This window comes from Convolutriloba macropyga, chromosome 13, assembly GCF_964194025.1.
Source record: "Convolutriloba macropyga chromosome 13, txConMacr16.3, whole genome shotgun sequence".
NCBI lineage: Eukaryota > Metazoa > Xenacoelomorpha > Acoela > Convolutidae > Convolutriloba > Convolutriloba macropyga.
In genome coordinates, this window is record NC_134480.1 from 7,725,664 (window position 1) to 7,751,183 (window position 25,520).

Consider the following 25,520-nt stretch of genomic DNA (forward strand, 5'->3'; position numbering starts at 1 on the left):
CGAGAGGGGCTTTACGTGATTTGCGTTACTTTGTCTGAAATACTAACTCTTTCACACTATAGAGGTCTAGTGTTTGAAAACTTTTACGTTTGCTTCATTTTTTTTAAAGAGCTTCCCATCGTTCCATTTTAGGGGGTGGTGACGAGATATGCACCAGTAATTATTCAAACTCCGCCAGTCTCGACGGACAATGTACATTTCTCACGGCAACCAATCTCTCCAAATTTGAGTTCGACGTTAACATCATTGTCACAGGATCCAATGGAAAAACCAAGGAATCTGTTTCCACTCTCAGGAGTCAAATAGTGTTGCGTCGTTTTTTCCCTTCCATTACAGCTCATCGGTATAACGTTGCGATACCTAAAATTTGCTCAAAACGTGCACGTTGAGGTCTTTAAGGACAGAATGAACATATAGGCCAACACTTAATTATAGAGGTCTTCCTAATAATTTAAGAGACCTCTGAGAAACTAAATTACGTTAAAAGCTGGTTTGCAGTTGCTCTTTTTAGTCTGCACGTAGAATTGCGAGGTCTATCGCTGCACTTTTTTTTACAAATTGGATTCTTTCGATTAGGCATAGCTGACACGTTGCTAAGAGCAATTTTTGAAAACTGTGACAAATGCGAGAGTTGAAATACTTGAGCAAATGTATTGCTCTGAAACTATCTATTAATTGGACCACCAAAGGCGCATACTATACGGGGGGGGGGGTGTTGGTAACATTTTTTTGAAAATTTTTGAGGAGGTGCCATTGCAACCCAGGTGCAGGCCTCAATTTATAAAAATGAAATAAAAGACGCTAAAAGTGAAACCGTAACAAATAGAACTCTGGCATCAGAATTATTGTTCAGAGAATTATTGTATCAGAGATCCAAATCCGTAACACGGACTTGGATCTCTCTGTTCTCTTTTTAAACAACTAGTGCTTTGTCATTTGTAGGTAGTCTATCCAAATCATACACCATGGGTTTACTTGTGACTCTGGCAACTTATATTCTCAGCGCCGTTTTAATTGAAGTTTTCATTCGAGGTCCCGGATCTATTCTGTTTGCCCCCCCCCCCCCAGCTTAGTGGGCTTATATTTTTTACGCCCCCCAGGAGCACGTGCTATTTTTTTTACATAGTAACGTGCTATATTGGGGGCTAAAACACTGAGGGGGGGGACAGAATAGGTCCGAAGGTCCCTAATGCCCGATAGAGTCAGTTAGTAGTTTAGAGATAGGAAACTTTACTTTGCATAAATTAGTAGCTCTCTCTATACCATCTTAAAGGCTGAAAAAGAACACTTCGGGCGTCTTCTCTAACTGTTGCCACCAGCGATTTCAGAAATTCTAACCATAAAAACTCGCCAGTAGTCAACTCGAAACAAATTGACTACTCCGTTTTATATATAAACCGTCAGACGAACGAGCTAAAATTAATAAATGCCAGGATGCTTTTCTCAAAATAACATTTCTTCAAAATACCCGGGTTGACGTCATAATTGAAAAAGTTATAAAATTACAACTTCCTATTATGTCTATGAAAAGTTGTAATCCTAAAACTTCCATATTATGAAAGTTGTAAATTAACAAATTTTCAGAGAAATGAACACGGCTAAAACAAAGCACAAATGACATTAAGGATCCATAAGAGGAAAGTTCTAGGATAGCAACTTTTGGTTAACCCGGGTAACCAGTACTAAACCAGACTACTTACTATCATATACGCCTACTAATTTGCGACTACAATTCTCTTACACCTCCTATGCCTCTCATTTTCCCCAAAATTTGTAGCTCCGGTCACAGTCAGTGCTCTCCAACATCAGGAACTACATTCTCTGCAAAAAAAGTCAACAAGCAACGAAAAATTTTCAGCCATTTTCACTGGCTGAAAATATATCAGCAGACGAATTTCAGTTTTAGTAAGCTGAGCCGCACAATTAAAATATCACAACTTCAAGTGGGAGAAAATTTATATTTCCTCGGTCGCTGAAAATGTCTGGTCCATTTCTAGGATCGCCTATTAGTCCTAATCGATAGAAACTTTAGGCAAAGTCCATAAGAAGGGAAAGATTATCTTTCTTCGGTATCCTCAATCTTGCAAACTTGATTTTGTTTTGTCTGAAAAATTACACTGTTCTTTTTCAGATAATTTAAACTAAAATTTAAAATCCAAAGAAGGCGAAAATCATTCGATTATCCAAACGATCAACCTAAGCGATGTTTAATTAAATTCACAAAAAATTAGCACTAGTTGCTAACACATAAATCGAATGTTTCCTTCGTATTTTACAGATATTTTTAAAACCATCACAAACAGAAACTCACTCTCATAAACTGACCTAATCAAAATTATATTCTGGCAGGTTTTTGGAAAAATTTATTAATATTTATAAAGCTATAAAAACATTGGAAAAATTTTTCAACCACGAACAATGACTCGCAGAGGCCTTTCAAATATCCATATATCTCCCCGAAATCGGTTTCCCCGTGAGTATAGGTGTATCATAGAAGTTTTTTTCCAACTCTTTAAAATTTTTCAAAATTTTTAGGAAGTGCAATTGTAACCCAGGTGCAGGCCTCAATTTATAAAAATGAAATAAAAGACGCTAAAAGTGAAACCGTAACAAATAGAACTCCTGGCATCAGAATTATTGATCAGAAAATTATTGTATCAGAGATCCAAGTCCGTAAAACGGACTCGGATCTATCTGTTCTCTTTTTAAACAACTAGTGCTTTGTTATTTGTAGGTAGTCTATCCAAATCATACACCAAGGGTTTACTTGTGACTCTGGCAACTTATATTCTCTGCGCCGTTTTAATTGAAGTTTTCATTCGAGGTCCGGGATCTGTTCTGTTTTGCCCCCCCCCCAGCTTAGTGGGCTTATATTTTTTACGCCCCCCCCCAGGAGCACGTGCTATTTTTTTACATAGTAACGTGCCATATTTTAACATATAATTTGTAATTGGGGGGCGTAAAAAACACTGGGGGGGACAGAATAGATCCGAGGCCCCTAATGCCCGATAGAGTCAGTTAGTAGTTTAGAGATAGGAAACTTTACTTTGCATAAATTAGTAGCTCTCTCTATACCATCTTTAAGGCTGAAAAAGAACACTTCGGGCGTCTTCTCTAACTGTTGCCACCAGCGATTTCAGAAATTCTAACCATAAAAACTCACCAGTAGTCAACTCGAAACAAATGGACTACTCCGTTTTATATATAAACCGTCAGACGAACGAGCTAAAATTAATAAAAGCCAGGATGCTTTTCTCAAAATAACATTTCTTCACAATACCCGGGTTGACGTCATAATTGAAAAAGTTATAAAATTACAACTTCCTATTATGTCTATGAAAAGTTGTAATCCTAAAACTTTCATATTATGAAAGTTGTAATTTAACAAATTTTCAGAGAAATCATGAACACGGCTAAAACAAAGCACAAATGACATTAAGGATCCATAAGAGGAAAGTTCTAGGGTAGCAACTTTTGGTTTACCCGGGTAACCAGTACTAAACCAGACTACTTACTATCATATACGCCTACTAATTTGCGACTACAATTCTCTTACACCTCCTATGCCTCTCATTTTCCCCAAAATTTGTAGCTCCGGTCACAGTCAGTGCTCTCCAACATCAGGAACTACATTCTCTGCAAAAAAAGTTAACAAGCAACGAAAAATTTTCAGCCATTTTCACTGGCTGAAAATATATCAGCAGACGAATTTCAGTTTTAGTAAGCTGAGCCGCACAATTAAAATATCACAACTTCAAGTGGGAGAAAATTTATATTTCCTCGGTCGCTGAAAATGTCTGGTCCATTTCTAGGATCGCCTATTAGTCCTAATCGATAGAAACTTTAGGCAAAGTCCATAAGAAGGGAAAGATTATCTTTCTTCGGTATCCTCAATCTTGCAAACTTGATTTTGTTTTGTCTGAAAAATTACACTGTTCTTTTTCAGATAATTTAAACTAAAATTTAAAATCCAAAGAAGGCGAAAATCATTCGATTATCCAAACGATCAACCTAAGCGATGTTTAATTAAATTCACAAAAAATTAGCACTAGTTGCTAACACATAAATCGAATGTTTCCTTCGTATTTTACAGATATTTTTAAAACCATCACAAACAGAAACTCACTCTCATAAACTGACCTAATCAAAATTATATTCTGGCAGGTTTTTGGAAAAATTTATTAATATTTATAAAGCTATAAAAACATTGGAAAAATTTTTCAACCACATACAATGACTCGCAGAGGCCTTTCAAATATCCATATCTCTACGAAATCGGTTTCCCCGTGAGTATAGGTGTATCATACAAGTTCCTTTCCAACTCATACAAAAGTCCAATTTTTTTCAGTTGCTTGCCACAATGCGGAAAATCACGCCATCACGATTGATATTACAAAAATTTAAAAAATCCTTAAAAGCGTGTCCCCAAACTCCTTAAAAGACCAACTAATATAGCAATAAATTTAATCAATCGCAGTCTATTTATGTTCAATAATACCATACTGCAGCTAGAGATATCAAACACATTCACCTTTATGATGGAAGAATGATTTTTGCACAAGTACTGTCAGTTCAAATTCACGTGGAGAGCAACAAACTATACTAACGAGTCACAGCCAGTACATATAAACGATTTGCCTGGAGGTAGTTTTTCAACTCTCATAAACCATCTTAACCAAAGGTAATTTCACTTTTACATCGAATTAGTTGTCACAGTTGTGTCCATTTTAAAACTCAACCTGATAATTTTAATACAGACTCTCAAACACGGGGGCACCGACCAACAAATAAAGCAGGCAACAGCAAAAAAACTTTTTTAAACACATACTCACCTTAGCACAACAGATACTAAAACAATATAATTACATTATAACAAAGTTTTTATTAATTCCTCGTGAGATCAGAAATAAACTAGTGATTTATGCGTTCATTAGAGCGCTGGATTCTGATGTAGTCCAAATAGCGTAACAAACAGACGAAAAAAAAAACAAAACATAAATCTGCAAATGTTGAACCTCACCTTTCATTTGCATAATTATCAGGAAAGATTTACAAAGAAGATATAACACACATTGATCGAAACAGATACAAAATGAACAGCTTAAGCAAACACGTATACAAAATTTCTTTTAAATATCTTTTGAAAAAAGAAAATGACGCTCCCGCAGCTTTTGCCAAAATTGTGCAAGATTGTCCCCTTTAGAAAAACAGCTTTCAATCAAGCCATATCTTTGACATATTGCACCAAGAGCAATAGACGCGAGAGCAATGTTTCCAGTTGGTGAATTACATAGAGTAGATTTATACAAAGAAATGATACAATTGATTCGAAAAACAAAATTGAAACTTTTAAGCAACTTGACAGGCCTGAATTACGTTATCCAAGAACAAAAAACACCAAATAACTCAATTGCAGTTATAAGAACTCTATTTGATCAAACGTACTGGCTAATGAGAACGCAAAGACAAATCCTGTAACCGAATATTTTAATTAGAATTGATGGTTGAAAACAGTGGCATTAAGTACAAGTTTCTGTCCCTGTTTTTTACCTCAAAGTAAATCGACCAGTGGATAGAGGTACGTGTAAAATCTCATGCTACAATCAATTAACATTACACTTTCAACACTCCTCCTATCAGGTTAGGTGATTGTTTTGAGATGGACATCACAAAAAAGCAAAACTTCGGTCATCCCAAAAGCTTTTTTAAGAGTGTCTGCTTGCTTGCCATCGGTAGGTAAAGAGTTTTGCTCGAATATTCAACTTTTGACAAAATTCAAAGCAGCGTGCACTTCTAATGCAAAGTGCCTTGTCTTCCATGATTTCTAGATTACTAACTTAGAGCAGAACTAGCTCGATTTTCTAAAAAGATGTTTACTGGCTGCTTAAATTGTAAATTTATTTATTGTAGGAGATTTGTTAAATGGACGATGGACGGCTTTCTTACTTGACTCTACTACAGCGTGACGTACTCAGCTTGCTCTCTTACCAGCTCAGCTTCGGCTGTTGAAATAGATACAAACGTTTGTAACACTAACCCAACAGATCACACCTGAATCACCTGAACAATTGTTCAGGTTAAAACAATAACCACTTATACTTTTTCTAACGTATAAGTTGCCTGCCCAATCTGTATAAAAATTTTGCTCAACTCCAGGTGCTCGCTTTTTTTCCAATAATTATCTTCTCAAGCTTTGTGTCTTTTAGATAAAGCAAAGATCTCTTTTCAGCATTCAATGGTCGCATTCCAGGGTTTTGAATAAAAAACTCACAAAATTAGTTACGTCCGCATTGCCAGATAATTCAAGCATCCTACTAAACCTCTATAATCATTGACTGCCATTGCTATGCTCTTTGCTACCTACTTCTGCTGAATCTTTTTCTGAGTTTCAGGCTAACATCTGATGGTGTTTCTCGTCTCTTTGATTCGTTCATGTTAAACTCCTCTAGGAATTTTTCCACATAAACTTCTTGACTTAAGCTTTTTTTTAGTTTTTCTTTGCTAAGCTTTTATTTTTAAGAACTAACAAAAAAACTGCGTAGCTGTTGATTTAGAAATGCTCGATTACTTTTTTTAAATTGTTTCGCTAAAGTCTTTGCACGAACTTGATACCACCATATAATCCCCCTAAAGACAAACCAATCTTATTAAACGAATTTGAACCATTCTTTATGAAAAAGCAATCATCTCAAAAAGCTGGCCTGAAATCTAATTGGCCCGCGGAGATTTTTGAAAGGTGGGTATCAACTTCTACCCGACTGTTTTAATCCATTTAGATTTTCCCTCAGCTTAAAAACTAACATGTTTCGTTGCTCCTAAACTTTTCAATGATTTCGGGTTGTTAGATAGAAATTTCTTCTTCAATGGCAGCATTAAGATAGGCTGCTCCAATGTCCATTTTTGTCAACTTGGCACCTCAAACTCCAGAATAACTTTATCAGTACTCTATTGTTGAGAGGCATGTTGTTGGTGAGTATGTTTCATTTTTATCCCGATCTAGACTTGGCTAAAGCTTTTTGCTAGGAAACTTGCCTTATGCCCTCTAATCTCTAGGCTAGGACCGACTTCTAGAAAAAAACGCAATTGGTTTCCAAGGGGTCCAACTCTTTTGTTCTGTACCAGTTCTCAAATTTCATTTTCAACTCATTAGTTCGCCAATTCAATTGCTTCATACAAATTTTTGTCCCTAATGACTGCATAAACGCACTTACGTAGTAATTCTTTATCTATTATTACCCCAAGTAATGCTACCTACAAAAAATGACCATCGAACTGATCTTTATTGACAAGCCCATCCTTCAGTTTTTTACTCTAGGGTTCCATTACAAAATTTTTTAACTTTAAAGGTCCCTTTGTCAATTGGAAAACCTGTGAGAACAGTCTGAAGATATCTGAAGACCCCATTTGATCTTTTTTGAGAAGTTCTGTCAAGTTTGCTTGAAAATTTTTTTCAAAATGATCAAAAATTGAGCAGCCAAGTACACTAATAGACCCTTAGTTAGCTTTCTTATCGTACGTACACTGCCCCAAAAAGTGTCTTCTGATTTCATGAACGGAAACAATGTTTTTGATCTTGCTCGCCATGTTGATTGCATTTGGACAACACGCTCTTAGTCCTGAATGCTCTAGAAGGCATCTAGCCATCAGTGTTACTGATTCCCAATTTCTCTCACCATTGCTACTTTGTTTTGTCGTATACAGTGCTCAGAATTCTAACCTAATACCTTTTGCGTCTACCTATTTGTTTTATGTCATTTGAGACATACTCTACTGATTCAGCAGAAACTAAGGTTCCTGGTTGTCCTTTTTCCGCAAAGAATGATTAGACGTTTCCAATCTCTTCATCGCTGGACCTCCAAAAATAAAGCTATTGATACCTGATAAAATTTTCCACGAACCCAATTGCATACCTGTGGCCATAGACCGTTTTGAGGTGGATGCGCCCCAATATGTCAGGATCATTTATGTAAGTGAGGTCTCGCGGAGCTTTTGAAGCGTTTACAGGCAAGTTTGAAGCTCTAGTGCTATCAACATTTTGTGGTTTTGGAAAAAGACGGATTTTTTGTCAAAGTTTTGTACTAATTTCCACCATTAGGTATTTTTTTCTCTTCTAATTCCTCCAGCTCTTTTGTCTATAGCTTGCCAATGTTATTACTCTGAAGAATTATATCAAGGAGCTTGCACATAATATTGATAATTGGCCTCTCCACGAAGAGTACAAAAAAAGATTTATTGACAAAATTTTGCAATTGCATACGGGCCTCAAATTGTTAGCAAAAAATGAATCATTTCCATGCCCACTGAATGCAGTTCTTTTTATTTGAGATCACTGTTATGGCTGCCTTGTTTACCAATTTTTTCCGTTTGGATAACTTAGTCTTTGACTCATAGCACCTCTTAACACTAAGTGCCCGCTACTAAAATAATGGCTTATTCGTTATTGTTTTCACTCTCCCAACTACTCTTTACTCTTTTTTTGCTAATCCAACATTGCCCTCAAAATCTTGATCGGATATAGATCAAAATTCTACAGCGTTACAGACTCCGTTGCCTGTTGGTGGCTGTGCTGTAGGACGACGAAAAGGTGTGTCATTGTAATTGAGTACTAAAAATGATTTATAGAAGTAGGTTAGCGCATGTCTTATAAGATACCAATGTTAAAAAAAAAACACCCAGCAAAAAAAGTATAGTCAATTAAACAAAACTAGAAATTGGTGTTCGGTTTGATTCCGGTAGCATTTTTGACAAAATTGGAAGCAGGACACTGATATTGACCCAGCGTTCTTCTGCAGCAGTTATGCACGCAGAAAAGGCCAACAGCCTCCTTGGATAATGTACTCGAACCTTTATTTTGGTTCTTTTAACATCAATTTATTTGATTTTCGAATAAACTTGCATCTCACGGAAGCACACAGCAGCCAATTGGAAGATAAAGAGTTGTTTAGGCTGACCCGTTCTCAGCTATACTAATCAGTCCCGGTTCCCCAACAACACTGGTAGACAGTTGAACATCCACACTCTTTAATGCTCCCCGCAACTACTTTAATGCTCCACTGAAAAACTACACAATTTGAGCACTCCACGATTGAATTCCCCCAATCAGATAACAACCTCTTGACTCCTTAGATGGAGTCTATCACCCAGCTACAGAGGCCTTTCTCTCCATAGTGGAAGTCTCCCAATCAGCTACACAATCTGTTCACTCTTGCTCTTTTTAACGAGCTGCGAACTCCTTTCTCTTGGCCATTTCTTGATTGTGTCTCCTTGTCCTATTTGCCTTTCTCACCATTGATTTCAGCATTCCTGTATTATAGCGCAGAGGCTCAACAACAATGTTTTTATTTACGAGGTGGGAGGGGTTGATTATTTATCTTAAAAGAAACCCGGACCCATAATCTAATTTTTACTGGAAACGCAGAGAAAAATCCTGCAGTCGATTGTTTTAATTAAAATTGATAGCTAACAACAGTGGTAAAAAGCACAACTTTCAGCGCCTATTATAAGCCTATTTAGATGTCAATATACCGCAATTGTACATTCCTAGTAAATATTTTTATTTTAAAATTTCTTGATTTCTAATGACATCCTCATCTTTACTAGAATTTTACTATGTTAATATACAACTCTGAAAGATCCTGGACTATTAGTTCACGCACAACAAAATGAATGGTTGGCGAAAAAGATGGCATAGATAGTAGGTGTTAGCTTCTTGTTACATTTACCCAATTTGTATATAACTAAGATATATCTAAGATGTAAATCAGCACGTGGATTGAGATACGTATAGAATTTCATACTACAAGCAATTAACATAATACTTTCAATAAAACACAAAACATTGTAAAAACTGGAAAGACTTGATCAGATTTTAGAACTATGAAATCACTCCCTAGAATTCGTCTCAGAAGAGTTCAAACTTTACTGATTAACTATTAGACGAAGCAGCAATTGAACGAAAAACAGATGAAAATCTTTTCCATAAAATATCAATAACATAATATAGTAAAAGCTAATTTTCTAATGCTTTTACAAAGCAATCTCGATACTAGGAAACACAATCAATTTTTTTAACTCATTCATTTTTGTCTATCATCGAAGTTAAAAGTTTAGATTACCTTTACCATTTAGAGGCAGTATAATGATCAAAACCCATCATCAATTCATCAGCTTCTTCGATATATTATATCGACTTCGCACTTTAGTGATAGATAATGAATGTATTAACTCATTCATTTTTGTCTATCATCGAAGTTAAAAGTTTAGATTACCTTTACCATTTAGAGGCAGTATAATGATCAAAACCCATCATCAATTCATCAGCTTCTTCGATATATTATATCGACTTCGCACTTTAGTGATAGATAATGAATGTAATGAGTCATGATGTAAAACTAATTGAATGAAAACTGAAAATATCTTTCAATACTTCTGCTCTGGCACAAACAGGTATCAAATTCATCGAAATGTTTAATTCTGAAATGTTAAGAAAGCATCCAGCAATTCGGTTACCAATCCAGTTACAAAAAAACTGCCTTTTTGTTGGTTGATAACAATCAATATTATCAATCAAAAATCGAAAACATTCCCGGGCCGAGGAATTTGGCCAAAATTATGTAAGATCAGCGGCAAATTGCGTTGACAAGTCGGAAAATTCACCGCAATTTTCTTACATAATTTTGCGTTGAATGCGTTGAATTTAAAGACAAAAATTCAACGCATTCAGCGCAAAATTATGTAAGAAATGGCGGTGAATTTTCCAACTTGTCAACGCTAGTTGCCGCTGATCTTACATATTTAGCGTTGAATTTAGCGTAGATCTTACATATTTAGCGTTGAATTTAGCGTAGATCTTACATATTTTTGCGTTGAATTTAGCGTTGATCTTACAAAAAATCAACGCGTAGAACTCTGGGTATGGGACTCGAACCACTGACCTCCTGTATACTTGTCCCCTCTTCTACCAATGCGCCACCGTACCTTGGTTTCCTTAAGAGCCGAAAACCTTATAAAGCGTAGATCTTACATGTTTTGCGTTGAATTTAGCGTAGATCTTACATATTTTGCGTTGACTTTAGCGTAGACCTTACATATTTTGCATTGAATTTAGCGTAGAACTTGCATATATTTCGTTGAAGTTAGCCTAGATTTTACATATTTTTCGTTGAATTTAGCCGAGATCTTACATAATTTCAACGTATTCAACGCATTTATCATGTGAGAAGTACTGGGAAAAAATTAAAATATTTTTTATGTTTTGAAAAAAATTTGAATTCCTAAAATGGTCTGAAATGGTTTTTGCACCGTAAGAGAGCAAATGGTTATTTTTTGCTGACTTCATTTTTCTCAATTGTGCAGTATAGGGGTCGAAACAGTAAAAAAATTAATTTTTCGTAAAAAAAACTTGAAAAGTTCGAAATTTTCAAATGGTCTGAATTGGATTTTGCACTATAAAAGAGCACTAAAAAGGATTTTTTCTGACTTCTTGTTACTCACCTTTGGAGTATACGGGTTCGAAATAGTGAAAAAATTAACTTTTTGAAAAAAAACTTGAAAGATTTGAAATAAAAAAATTGGTGTCAATTCGATTTTGCACTATAAAAGAGCACTTCACATTTCTCACCTTTGCAGCGTAGGGGTCGAAACAGTGAAATTGATTTTTCCAAAAAAAAAATGTAAAATGGTCTCAAATGGATTTTGCACTATAAAAGAGCACTAAAAAGTGGTTTTTTCGCTGACTTCGCTTTTCTCACCTGTGAAGTATAGGGGTCGAAACAGTGAAAAAAATGACTTTTTGAAAAAAAACTTGAAAAACTTTTGAAATCATAAAGTGGTCTGAAATGGAATTCAAAAAATTCAACCTTAAATTTGTAAGATCTAAGCCAAAATTCTACGCAAAATATGTAAGATTGGTGTTGAAAGCGTTGAATTTATGTAAGATCTAAGCCAAATTCAACGCTAAATATGTAAGATCTACGCTACAATTCAACGCTAAATATGTAAGATCTACCCCAAATTTCACCGCAAAATATGTAAGATTGGCGATGAATCCGTTGAAATTAGGTAAGATCTACGCTAAATTCAACGCTAAATATGTAAGATCTACCTTAAAATTCAACGCTAAATATGTAAGGTCTACGCCAAAATTCAACGCAAAATTATGTAAGATTGGCGTTGAATGCGTTGAATTTATGTAAGATCTACGCTAAATTCAACGCTAAATATGTAAGATCTACGCTAAAATTCAACGCTGATTATGTAAGATCTACGCTAAATTTTAATGCAAAATATGTAAGATTGGCGTTGAATGCGTTGAATTTATGTAAGATCTACGCTAAATTCAACGCTAAACATGTGAGATCTACGCTAAAATTCAACGCTAAATATGTAAGATCTACGCCAAATTTCAACGCAAAATATGTAAGATTGGCGTTGAAAGCGTTGAATTTATGTAAGATCTACGCTAATTTCAACGCTAAATATGTAAGATCTATGCTAAAATTCAACGTTAATTATGTAAGATCTACGCTAAATTTTAATGCAAAATATGTAAGATTGGCGTTGAATTTATGTAAGATCTACGCTAAATTCAACGCTAAATACGTAAGATCTACGCTAAAATTCAACGCTAAATATGTAAGATCTACGCCAAAATTCAACGGAAAATTATGTAAGATTGGCGTTGAATGCGTTGAATTTATGTAAGATCTACGCTAAATTCAACGCTAAATATGTAAGATCTACGCTAAAATTCAACGCTAAATATGTAAGATCTACGCCAAAATTCAACGGAAAATTATGTAAGATTGGCGTTGAATGCGTTGAATTTATGTAAGATCTACGCTAAATTCAACGCTAAATATGTAAGATCTACGCTGAAATTCAACGCTAAATATGTAAGATCTACGCCAAAATTCAACTTAAAATTATGTAGGATTGGCGTTGAATGCGTTGAATTTATGTAAGATCAACGCTAAATTCAACGCTAAATATGTATGATCTACGCTAAAATTCAACGCTAATTATGTAAGATCTACGCTAAATTTTAATGCAAAAAATGTAAGATTGGCGTTGAGTGCGTTGAATTTATGTAAGATCTACGCTAAATTCAACGCTAAATACGTAAGATCTACGCTAAAATCCAACGCTAAATATGTAAGATCTACGCCAAAAGTCAACGCAAAAATATGTAAGATTAGGGTTGAATGCGTTGAATTTATGTAAGATCAACGCTCAGGCGTAGATCTTACATAAATTGAACGCATTCAACGCCAATATATATGTATAGAATTTTCTCCACAGTTATAATAAACACTGATTGATAAACCGATAGTTTTTCTAAACTTAATTTGGTTGTATTAAGTAAAGATGCATTAAAATAAAGTTTGTCTAATGATCTTGCCATTCTAAAGTTAAACTTAAGTTCATCTTTAGCCTTATTTGAGGCATCACGTATTTTTTGTAGCTCATATAGGACCAAACTTTCAGTCATTTTGATAACTTAGATAACACTTAATTTTTTGTATCACAAAATGAGACTTAAAAGGATACAGTTTACGGTTATAATAATGGTAAACCCAAGAGTTAAATTTCAAAAAATAAACCCAATTCTCTAGCAACAACTAACACAGTTAAGACATATAATAATAACATTCTCAATAAGGAAGAGAGCCATTTAAATTATACATGACTCAATTTTAGAAATAGAGTTTATTTTATCAGATAATGCTGGTGCAAAATTTACAAATTATGCTGATATTGGACTGGTTAATTATGGCATCTTGACACTATTTAGTTCAATTTATCTCGAAACTGTTAATGGTAGAACAATTGAATATATAGATCTTTGTCATACTAATCTTTTGATGAATAGTTTATAAACAAGCCCTGATGATGAATATGAAAGTGGATTTCTTGGAAATCAAGGTGAAAGAGATAGTCAAATTAAGGTTGATAATATGCTGCTGAAAGTGATTATATATACATGGCGAGTAAGATGAGCAACCTATTTGGGTTTTACATATGATTTAGAGAAGATTGTATATGGTTTTAGGATCAAACTAATTTTAACAAGAAATAATAATGATAGAGCATTATATAAATTAATGATGGTGATAATGCAGTAGCTAATGATGATAAAATAAAGATTATAAATATATCATGGTATGTACCAAGTTTTGGTCCCAGTGATGATGATAGAATAATTGTACAAAATTTTTAAATAAAAAGAATTCTACTTTAGTTTTTTTTAAAGTTTAACATTCTAAAGAAATGTACCGAATGCTAACAACTTTTTATTTGATCTTCTTATGCAGAGTGGTATGAAGAGACCTCAATAAAAACTGCTAGGTTTTAAAAATAATAGTGTTAATGAACAAGTTCATAATGCAAGTATAATTAATATATTGAATGTTACTGAACGTTATTGTAAGATTGGTAGTGAGTTAATCCAGAAGATAGAATATTCCAGAAGACAGAATAGATCTCTTTTTAAATCGTATATTTTTTCAGCAAAGATCTGTAATATTTGGTCAGCGATCTTGCATAATTTTCTACATGAAATTGTATTATTTTATTGAGTATTTTGTGATATTGACATAACTGCTAAGTTCAATTCATGAATGAATTTCTTACGAACAGTATAATGATACTTCCCGAGTCCAAAAATATTTTAGAAAAAAATTGAGGTAAGTGGTAACAAGTGTTTAGAAGAACATTCAATATTGTTTTTTTTTTCAAAAAAACTTTACGATGAAAACAGCAAAAAGCTTACAAATTGTGCAACATAAACGCTGAATCGGGTATAAGGTCAATGCTAAAACCCATTAAAAACGGTAAACATCAACACTATATTGATTTTTTAGGATCCAAGTTATAACGTGGTGAAGTTTATTTTTCAACGAATTAATGGCTATTCTTATATATTTTTTTAGACAATTTTTAGCATTCACACCGCCGCTCGAGTTGAGAGTCATTTAGGGCTGAAGAAATACCAACGTGAAGAGTTAAGAATTGAAGAGTAAAAAAAGTTTCACTTTTTGTTCATCTGATTGGAATCAAATTTTTAAACCAGCAAACCGACTCTCCATATGCGTTGGTGTTTTCGCCACCTGTGCCCGAATTCCTTGGATGTATTGGTTACAGACCACACACGAGTACACCGTCGGAGATTTATTGCTTAGCGACATGGAAGAAGCCGGCATTAATCTCCAATTTTTACGGCTTGTTGAAGACAACTTCTGGTGGAAAAACGTCGCACTTGAAAGGTAGAAACTATGATTTTACATTACTGTGTTCTGAATTGCTCGGTTTGACGTGAAAAGTAATAGGTTTTTTTTTGTTTATAGAAGAGAACGGCATTAGTAGGAGCGAGACGAGATTTTTATCTTTTCGAAACTGACAGATCCCCGCTCAAAAAATCTGTATCATAAAAGTCTATGACACGAATTGCTATCTTGTAGAAGAACGTATATCTTGTGAGAGTCTGTCAGAAAATATTGCAGAGCAATACTCCTTCTCACGTTCACCAACTGAAAACCATTTTTCAACTAAAACCATCGTTTTATTGATACATAACATTAATATGCATATACAATCTTCAATTAATTTTACAAAGCCGATGAAGATTTTGTGTAATCTCCAAAATGACTAAAAGTAACTGATGTTGAATTAGATTCACGGATTCCACAATTTTGGTTCAGCTTGTTAGATGAATAAGAAAAAATATTATGAAAGTGAAGTGCTGTAAATAAACTTAGCAATTTTAAATTAGCCAAAGTTGATAATCAGAAAACTGCTTCATATATTAACAAAAAGAAAAAAACTGGGAAAATTCCTCGCGGATTAAAATAATACCCTCGAAGAACTAGTTAAAATAAAAAAAAGAAAATAGGGGGAAAATATTACAACAATCAAAAAAACAAAAAGGTTCAGAAAATTTAGAACTTTTTGATCATTTCACAGAACCGTTAAATAAACAAACAGATAACGGATGACACAAAAGGTATAAGCAAATAAAACGAAATCTATTGGGTACAGAAATACTAAAATTGGTAATTCGATAGCATAGATATTTAATGTTCTTTTTTAATAATGATATGGGTATATAGTAGTAGAATTAATTGACAACGAAATTTTGGTATATATATATCTTAGTTGGACAATTGAATCTTGGGCAATCATGCAAAGAATCAGTCAAACTCATTGGGCAGCATATCACTCCTTTGGACATTTCCCGTTCTTCATCAATTGGAATCTATCGTATTTTGGAGAGTTTTGAAACACAAATCTAATTGGTTTATACAGGTCTTCCCGCTCACCCAATAATGAGAAATGAGAAAAGAAAATAATAGCCGATTGGAAAAATTTTTCAAGCAGTTTTAACGAAAACGCTGTTGATTATCTCCATGAGTCAACTGAAAAGAAGTTCAAATTGATTTCTATTTTTGACTAAAGAATTTTCTAAGTTTGTTCCTAAACAAGATTTTTGAACAAAATATGAGACATAAGAAAGACACATGAGATAATAAGAAACATGATGACTTTTTAAAACTTAATTTAAATCTGAACGAAAAGATGATGCATAGATTAGTAGAGCATGAGTGACTAAAACTGTAAAAAAAGTTTTCCAAAGGAATTGACAACAGTAGAAGGTACTGTTCGCAAATGGATCAAAGAAGCTGCTCTACTGTGTCTTTTTATGAAGTTTTAAGTTTATGAAGATCATTACAAAAAATAGATCAACTAGGCTTACTAGCTTTTGATACAAAAACTGGCCAATATCAATTGTAAAATTGACTGTTTATCAGGTCAAATGAAGTATTAGGACATATGAAAATAAGCAATGGACATATCAACGGTTTTGTTTTTTTTAATAACGGAAAGAAACAAAACTTAGAAAATATCCATTAGAAAATCTGTTTCGCAGAGGAGGCAACAAAAAAACCAACAAAACAACAACAACAATCTAATTTGAAAAGATAAAACATTCTATATTACCTTCTTTTAGAAGTTATCTCTGAGTAAAAAAAATAGCGATGAAAAATGTCGCTACAGAATTGAAGATTGCGCATAATCTCATACATAAAATTTAAATGTAAATAAATTTGAGCATTCAAAAAAATTATTTCCAAGCATTGCTCGAGAAAGGTTCCTTTCTGACGGGAGTAAAGTCTTCTTTAATAAAAGTCATCTTAAACATTAATTTAATATATTATGTTGAATCGTATTAAGCTTATAGTGTGTCTTCACAGCTGCTTTCAAAAAGAGATTAAACAAATCACTTTTACATATTATCGTTCAACCAATGTTTATCGGCGCTAATGAATAAACTTATCCATTGATGCTATCACAACATACATTAGTAACAGTGTTCACTGTACTACAAAATTAACAAATGTAAATGTATGAATTTCACTCGAAATCCAACCAATGAAAATGTATTTGTTTGGAATATTTGAATTGCAGAACTCTTAAAATAGGATTGATTATCGTTTCAGAGATGTAAAAAAAATAATTATTACGTTTTCAAAAAGGTATAGCTTTTATTGACGCAGAGAATTATTTCAAGTAGAGAAATTTTGGTGGCAAACCCAAAAAAAAAATTAATGCAAAATAGGAATGGAGATAGATTGGAGGGATTAATATTTTAAAACTTTTGAAAACAAAACTTGGTTTTTAAAGACTTGATTATCTATTATTTGGATAAGACAAAAAAGAATATAACTCAATCAGAAATAAAAACAAACATCACGGGCAACAAAAAAGACTCTACTTGAATAAGCCTAACCGTTTCAAAACAAGATGCTAATTGCAAATTCCAATTGTCTGAAAACAGATTAAACGATTCAGAATAAACTTAAATACAAACAGAAAGAATACAATACACATTAGAGATTTGTATTAAAGCAAAACTCGTAACTATTAAAAAATTTATAACTTTAGAACCTATACTAACCTCGCAGAAGCCATGTCAGTTACATTATTTTCAGTAGTAGCAAAAGGAGCCTCATTATTTGCTGCCTTAACATGAATAGATTTTTTTTTACAATTTAATGAATTTGAATTGTTTTGGGGCGCTGTTTTTTTTAAATATTTGTTCACACATTTTCATGATTTCTGAAGTCATATTGGAGTAGTGATTTTGGTCACGCCGAAACAGGAAATGGAGCGAAAAAGCGAGTAGTTTTGTGGCGTGAATTTTCTTCATTCTTTTTTAAAGTAGAGTGAGAAAAGGGTGAAGAGTATAATGAACCTTAAAACGTATCTGAAGAAAAGAATAAGAATAAGAACATGAACATTTGTGTTTCTTAATTTCTTCAATGGCTGTTCAGCGTTGGATTTTTTTTCAACAACAAAAACTTAGTAACTCCAACATTTTCAACTGCCACAAACTCCAACGTTCAAAAAAATTTTTTGTGAAGGACCAAAACATTACTTAAGTTTCGAAGGTAAAAATTAAATGAAAGACTTTGATCGATGGCAGTTCCCAGTGGCTTCTTATTTAAGTAGATTTAATGTATTTAAGCGTCCTGTTGAGAATTAAAATATTTTACGTTCCTTTTAATACGAGTTTTTTCTAAATTTGATTTTTTTATAGTTTTTCATAATTGTTAATCTTTCTGATGTCGCATTATCACACATTGACAGTTCTTTACAATGAATTCGTGGTTTTAGCCTGTATTTGATTTTTTTTGTGGTGGTAGGGAGAATTCTTATTTAAAGCATTTGTTAATATTTCTTTTGGAGGTGTAAGTTAACTTAGTTAAACCCTCAGTTTAAAGCTAAACGTTAATAGGATTTCATTTTTATTTGTTCCCAAAAAATTGATAGTTTTTTGAGCTTGGCTCTTTTTTCTTCTTTTCGTCGGTTTGTAGCATAGTCCCTTTCTCTTCAGTGAGATCTCCTATCCACAATTTTATAAAGCAAAGTCGACCCGATACATAGTCCCGTCAAGAACAGGCCACATCTTTTCTAATTAAGGACAGGTGATTTTATATAGTTTAGGTTTTATCTGACTTTATCTTGACCTCATTACTGTGTTATGATTAGATGTTGAGTTTTGGCCGGAACTAATGTTTTCTATTTTTGATTTCGCAGTCCTTGTTATGGCAGATTTTATGGGCAATCTAAGGCCTCATAGTGTTTTTTAAGTTATTTAGTAATATGTGTCTGGAATTTTTTAATGTGTCTGGAAAAATTATTCTTTTTGAAAATTATTTTCAAACATTTCCTCATTTGGTAGACAATTAAGTTAAAATTGTGGATAAGCGGGCTCGGAACATTATGTGCAAACGCAAATCACAAAGCCTTCTTTTAAGAATTTTTTTTTAGCTTTCTTCATCCAATCTAACTTTTAATAGTAGCTTTAACAGTATCATTCAGCCTTCTCTAAAGATCATACTTAGCTGTTTCATAACAAAATGCTTCAAGTTTTCAGTAACAAGATTCGAAATAAACAAATTGGTTTCTGTTTATTGTTGTGGACGGCATTTAGTTGTAGATGTAGATTCAGAAAATTATTTATTAACAGAGCTTCTGAAAATCTAATGATAGAAGTTGTAACTTCTTGAACGACTCGTTTCAAAAAACAACTAAACAGCATAATGTAGAATGGTGCTAAACCTATTTGTTTTAAAAACTTGTTGCGAATAATAAGGATGAAAGAGAATTTTTGTATGTCCTCGTTTTAAAAAATGTTCATTAACGATGATGGTATTCAGCTAGATTTTTTAAATTGGTGATTTGATAAAACATCATAAAAATAATTTCTGCCACCAAAGAACTTAATAATGATTTCTGAAAGTGCAACAGAAAATAAAATTTCTTTTCTGAAAATTTATAAAAAAATCCTGAAAGGGGTTGCTGAAAATTTTTGAGATGAATATTGAAGTACTTTTTTAAAAACAGGATATTCTTATCGAGACAGAGAATTATTTCAGTAAAAAAATTGTTGAAGAAAAATCCACCAACGGACATAGTGAGAGATATAAATGCACAAATAGTTGAAGAGAAACATGATTGTCAGTGGTTTTTGAAAATTAATAAAAAAGTGTTTGAAGAGTAAAATTGAATTGAAACTCTAAATAAAGTAAAGAGAAACTCATCAATAGCAACCACCTTAATTATCTAAAATGATTATTATGTTTACAATAAGAAAAATTCAGCATTTTATATTTAAAAAGTCATTTTTTAGGGAAGTTGTTGTCACAAGAAGACAAAGAGTGGTAGGTAGACTAAATCAAGAACAAAGAATCAAAATTATAAGCTTTTTTTGACCCCTACTAATCCCCGAAAATTACGGCATCGTTGCGACGTGGGGCCTAGAAGTTAAATTGCTCCCCGATTATTGGTAGTAGTTTTACGATTGTTGGAAGCTGTTTATCTTCCTATGGGTTTATTTATCTTCCTACGTCTAATTGTGTTTTTTTAAATTATCGGGCCGTGATCAATATTTCGAGCTTCATCATTCCTTGGAAGCCGAAAACTTAAAAACAAAACAAATTGTTTTTATACAGCTCAAATGTGTTTCAATTTTGAAATAATAATAATAATAATAAAGCAATACAGTTAGTTTCTTGATTATATGCATCCATAGATTATTTTTTAAAAAATCAAAACGGGATATTTTGCGTTTGCGGGTCTCACGACTCGTTAAGAGACCTCAAGATGCTAAAGAATCACATTGGATATCGTCTAGAGTATAATTTTTGAAACTGAGCTAATTCACACCAAACAGTTACCAATTATTTTACTAAGTAACGTTTTGACCAATGTGTAACGATGAATAAGTTTTCGAAAACTTTTACCTCATCAGCAAGACCACAAAAACGTAGGTGTGATCTTTGTCTTGAACAGAGATGAAAACAGGATCAAAGTTTTTGGATTTTTAATCTCCGGATACAAATTGTTAGTACAATTTCCCCCCAGATTTTTACTGTGACCCCTGGATAACATCTGCTCGTCAAAACTGTCAGAAAAATCTTTAATTGTTGCTGTTTTAGTTACTGTTTTCCGATTGAATTTCTAGCAAAATCGCGGCAAATTTCCTTCGCCAAATCTTTGTGTTAAAAATAGTCAATGATTTAAATCCTGGCATTTGACAAACATTGACTACAGTTTTTACCGAATGTTTTTTTGCTGGCAGGAATTTGTCAATAATAGCCTGCCAAAGCAGGCTTCAATGTGTGCTTTTTTGAAAAACTTTCAAATAAAAGATAAGCGCAATATGTGACAAAGCAATGTGGGTTCGTTCACATTAGTGTAAAGAGGTCATTTACTTGATTGAGTTCAGACAAAATATGAAAAAAGTTGGCCGCAACCCAATAACGGAGCATACTTTGGCATTAATTTTTTTGCATAGGAATTACCGCCATATTTCTTAATGTGAGGTTTCCAAATGTTAGTCGATTTGTTTACTAGGAGATTTCGTTTTTTTTATTCAGATAAGAGCATTTCTTTAAGTTAACATGGCAACATAGGTACAAACCAGGAGCGAAACAGAAGAATGGATAAAAAGAGAATCAGAGGAACAGTTTGAGAAGTTGAGACTTAGATTTAATTAGACTATATTTATAGAGCGGTACTTAGCTTTTTGTGATAATCAAAGAGTGCTAGAAAAATTTTATTCCATTGAAGTTAAACTGTTTAAAAGTCCACCAAATGCCAAAAAGTTACAATTTTGTCACCATCGGATATGAGGGGACGCTTATTTGTGACCCACGTAATTTTTTATTTTTAGAAACTACTGTTCTAAATTATTTTGAAATTGTGGTTTCCGTGCTAGTATTTGTAGTTGACTTGCTTCTGTTAAGATTTCCAGGTTTTTGGATTACTGGCATGATCGCAAGTGAGCTATTTTTGAGCCAATCTAAACTGAGACAGTTTACAAAAGCGTTATAGCGAAATTAGCAGATTATCGAGGTTGCACTTTCTCCACTAATTGAAACGCTTTGGTTTTTAAGTTTGATAAAACATCGGGGTGTGTCCCCTCGCTGTAAATCTAGCAGGAAATAAAAAAACTGCAGTGACTCCTCTACTTTGGTCGCCTTTTGTTTTGCAATAATTCTTGATTAGTCGGAGTGTTGTTTCTTTACTGTTCTTGTATTAAAATTATGACATCATACTAAACGGTGATTTATCTCAACTGATTTACATTTGATCGGCTTAATTGCGTTTCGATCTCAATTGGTAAAGCGCTTTCCTTTACCGAGATACTTTGGAATTTTTGCGTGAACGTTGTAACTCTTGGCTTGAAACTGCGATGGAGGGAACAAAAAATGATGAATAGTTTGGCTGAAAAGATTTGTGAATGGGTGTCGATTGCTTACAGTGATTTACTCAAAATTTATTGACGGTTCGGATAAGCGAGCCCTGACCTTAACAGCGCCTTTGTATATGTTAGACCTAATAGTGCAAGACCTTGTGAATTATCTACAAGAAATCCTAGGAGTTGTTTGCTCCATCGAACAAAAAAGCTGTTAGTGAGGCGACTCGCTGCGAGAGAAATTGAACAAGTGGGGGGGGGGGGGGGGATTTAGACTGCGGAATTCTAGGGAAATTTTCCGCACTTAATCTCAAACATTGAATTGAGCGATTGGACAGATTTTGAGCGTACCAGATTTAACGCAGTCAACTGATTTGAATAGTTCGGATTAAAATTGCAACGGATCTGTAGTGGGTCAAAGAGGGCTGCATCCGTTTGTTAAGCAAGAAAGGAAAGAAAAGCGCTAGTCAGTCATTCATTGATTAAATTCCCCAGCACAGGAACCTCTGAAGAACGTAGCATGCGTCTCCTTCAAAAACATCGGGTATTTATTCTTTTAATACGAAACAATTCATAGAATTGAAAAATTGGAGAACTACTGACAGAAATATTGTTTCGAGCTACAGTGATTAACTTGAAAATGTACCTGTAGACGTTCTTCCAGAATAAATGAGTGGTCGAGCAAGTCACAAAGTTTGCAGGCCGGAGCAAAATTGAAGACGGGAAATTCTTGAGTATAAGGTTCTTGAGGGGCAAAATTTTATAGAATTTTTTTTATTTGAGGAAATAGTTGGTGAACACGTTGATAATGGCTTTGAATTTTCTCGTAGATGGTTCAGAATTTTCTCGTAGGGACCAAGTTCTTAGCAATGCACTAAAAGAAGTCAGCTTTGCCATCAGTTTTAACTTTGAAGCAACTGAATGTTTCGACGATGTGCCTTTAACGGCCAGGAACCCGACAAAAGAGTGACATTTTTTAGGAGCGATTTCTCGTCAGCTCTGAATATGATGAGTTGGAATGCAAAACAGCCTGGAGATGACCTTTTCAACGCAGCAAATGTGACTGATAGGCCGCAATTTTTAATTGTGAACCACTAATACTAATGTGAAAGATTTAGAGAAGTCATCTGGTATAGAAGAAACTGACTGGCAGACGGTACCTAAAACACACAATGAGCTGAAAAATGAGACACCAAAAGTTTGGAGTAAAGAAATCACCGAATTAGAGAAAAAATCGGGGAATGGTTTAACAACATCTCATCGAAAATTAATCTAATGATGTTTGGTCGGCCGAACAAAATATTGAGCATAAAAAAGAACGTACTGGAATTGTTATTGAATAATATGCAAAGGAGTTTTGACTGCTTGGATGTTTGACTAAAAGAAAGGAAGATTAGGAGTGCAAAAGGTAATAATATGACAGCAGCTTATTATCAAGGGAAATTAAAGACAAACTAGAGAAAAGAATTGGAGTGAGACTTCCACTGAGATAGTAAAGCTGTTGATGGAGGGATTACCGTTGAACCTTAAAGAGGGTTTAAAATGATTGGTAGCGTCAATTTATTGCAGCTATTGGAAACATGCAGTAAAAATGGCGACAATGGCAGGAGAGGACTTGGACATCTATTTTAGCAACAGAAAAAGATTTTCAACTTAAAATCTGCAAATGTGAAAGCTAAAAGAAAAACTTTAGTTATTTGAGCCCTGCATAAGAAAGTGCTAAGTTTTTCGAGCCATGTTCTGATTCATTGCTGTACTATTGGAAATAAGGACAAGCTGGTAAAGAACAGAATGGTACTGAAATTTTTTTGAGTGTTGGTTTGAACGTTGAAAATCTTATTCTCTCGTTAAAATGGATGTCCACGTCCTCTACTGCCATTTTTGTCATTACTCCTGCAAGTTTTCGATAGCTGCAATAAAATTATGCTACCAATCATCTTAAACCCTCTTAAAGCCTCAATAATATTTTTTCCATTAACAGCTTTACTATCTCAGTGGAAGTCTCACTTCAATTGTTTTCTCTACTTGTCTTTAATTTCCGTTGAGAATAAGACGCTGCCATATTACTAACTTCTGCGCTCCTTATCTTCTTTCTTTTAGTCAAACCTCCAAGCAGTCAGAACTACGCTGCAAATTTTTCAATAACGATTCCAGTACGTTCTTTTTTCAGATCAATATTTTGTTCGGCCGTCCAAAAGTCATTAGACTAATTTTTGTTGAGATGCGGTTAAACCGTTCCCCCGACTTTGACTCTAAACCGCTGATTTCTTTACTCCGGTCTATTGGTGCTGTAATTTTTCAGCTCTTTATGTGTTTTAGGTACCGACTGCCAGTTAGTTCCGTCTATACCAAATGACTTCTCTAAGTCTTTCACATTACTATTAGTGGTACACAGTTAAATATTTCGGCTTATCAATCACGGTTGCTGTGCTTAGAAGGTCACCTCCAGGTTATTTTCCATCCCAAGCCATAATATTTAGAGCTGACGAGAGATTTCTTCGAAAAATTTTCACTCTTTTCACGTTTCTGGCCGCTGCAGGCACATCGTAGAAACACTTAAGTGATTTTAAGTTAAACCTGATGGCCAAGCTGGCATCTTTTAAATCTTTTATTGCCTTGTTGACAACTGTGTATCTACGAGAAAAAAATCAGAACCTTTGGTAGAACAACTAGGTCACCAAATGATTCCTCAAATACAAAAAGTTTTTCTATGAAAATTTGTCCCCTCAGGAACCCTGTATTCTTTTTTTGCTTGTCACTTTTGCGCCGACCTGCGAATTTGGTAATTTCCTTGACCACTTATTTATTCTGGAAGGATGTCTACAGATACAATTTCAAGTTAATCACTGTAGCTTGAAACACTAATTCTGTGAGTTCTGTCAGCAGTTTTACAATTTTTCAATTCTATGAAATATTACGCATTGAAAGCTTAAATATTAGATGCTCCAGAACAAGACCCCCTTACTTTACTGCATGAAGGACTAACTAGCGCTTCGTTTTCCATTCTTACTTAACAAACTTATTTGTTACCTGTTTCAGACCCGTTGCAATAAAACGCTTAGAAATTGCTCTGTGTCAACTATCTACTTTCCAATACTTATTTTACTGAGAATATTCGGTGTCAATCTTTGGAAATTGAGGTCTCTTAGCAATTCGTGAGTAACCGGAAGGAAAAAATTTGACAGCGCAAAAATATTTCGTCACCAATTTTTTAGGGTTATCTAATTTTTTTCCGATCGCCAGGAAATTTAGGCGTTAG

General features: G+C 33.9%; 1 protein-coding gene across 1 annotated transcript in view; it reads left to right on the top strand.

Annotated features, from left to right (window-relative positions):
• The window catches only part of LOC142352112 (uncharacterized), a 45,961-nt gene that overhangs the window by 11,839 nt on the left and 8,602 nt on the right, over nucleotides 1-25,520 (top strand). Inside the window, exons 7-8 of the mRNA XM_075404484.1 lie at nucleotides 133-343; nucleotides 15,142-15,263. Of these exons, the coding sequence (XP_075260599.1) occupies nucleotides 133-343; nucleotides 15,142-15,263 (333 nt within the window). The remainder of the gene's footprint in view (nucleotides 1-132; nucleotides 344-15,141; nucleotides 15,264-25,520) is intronic.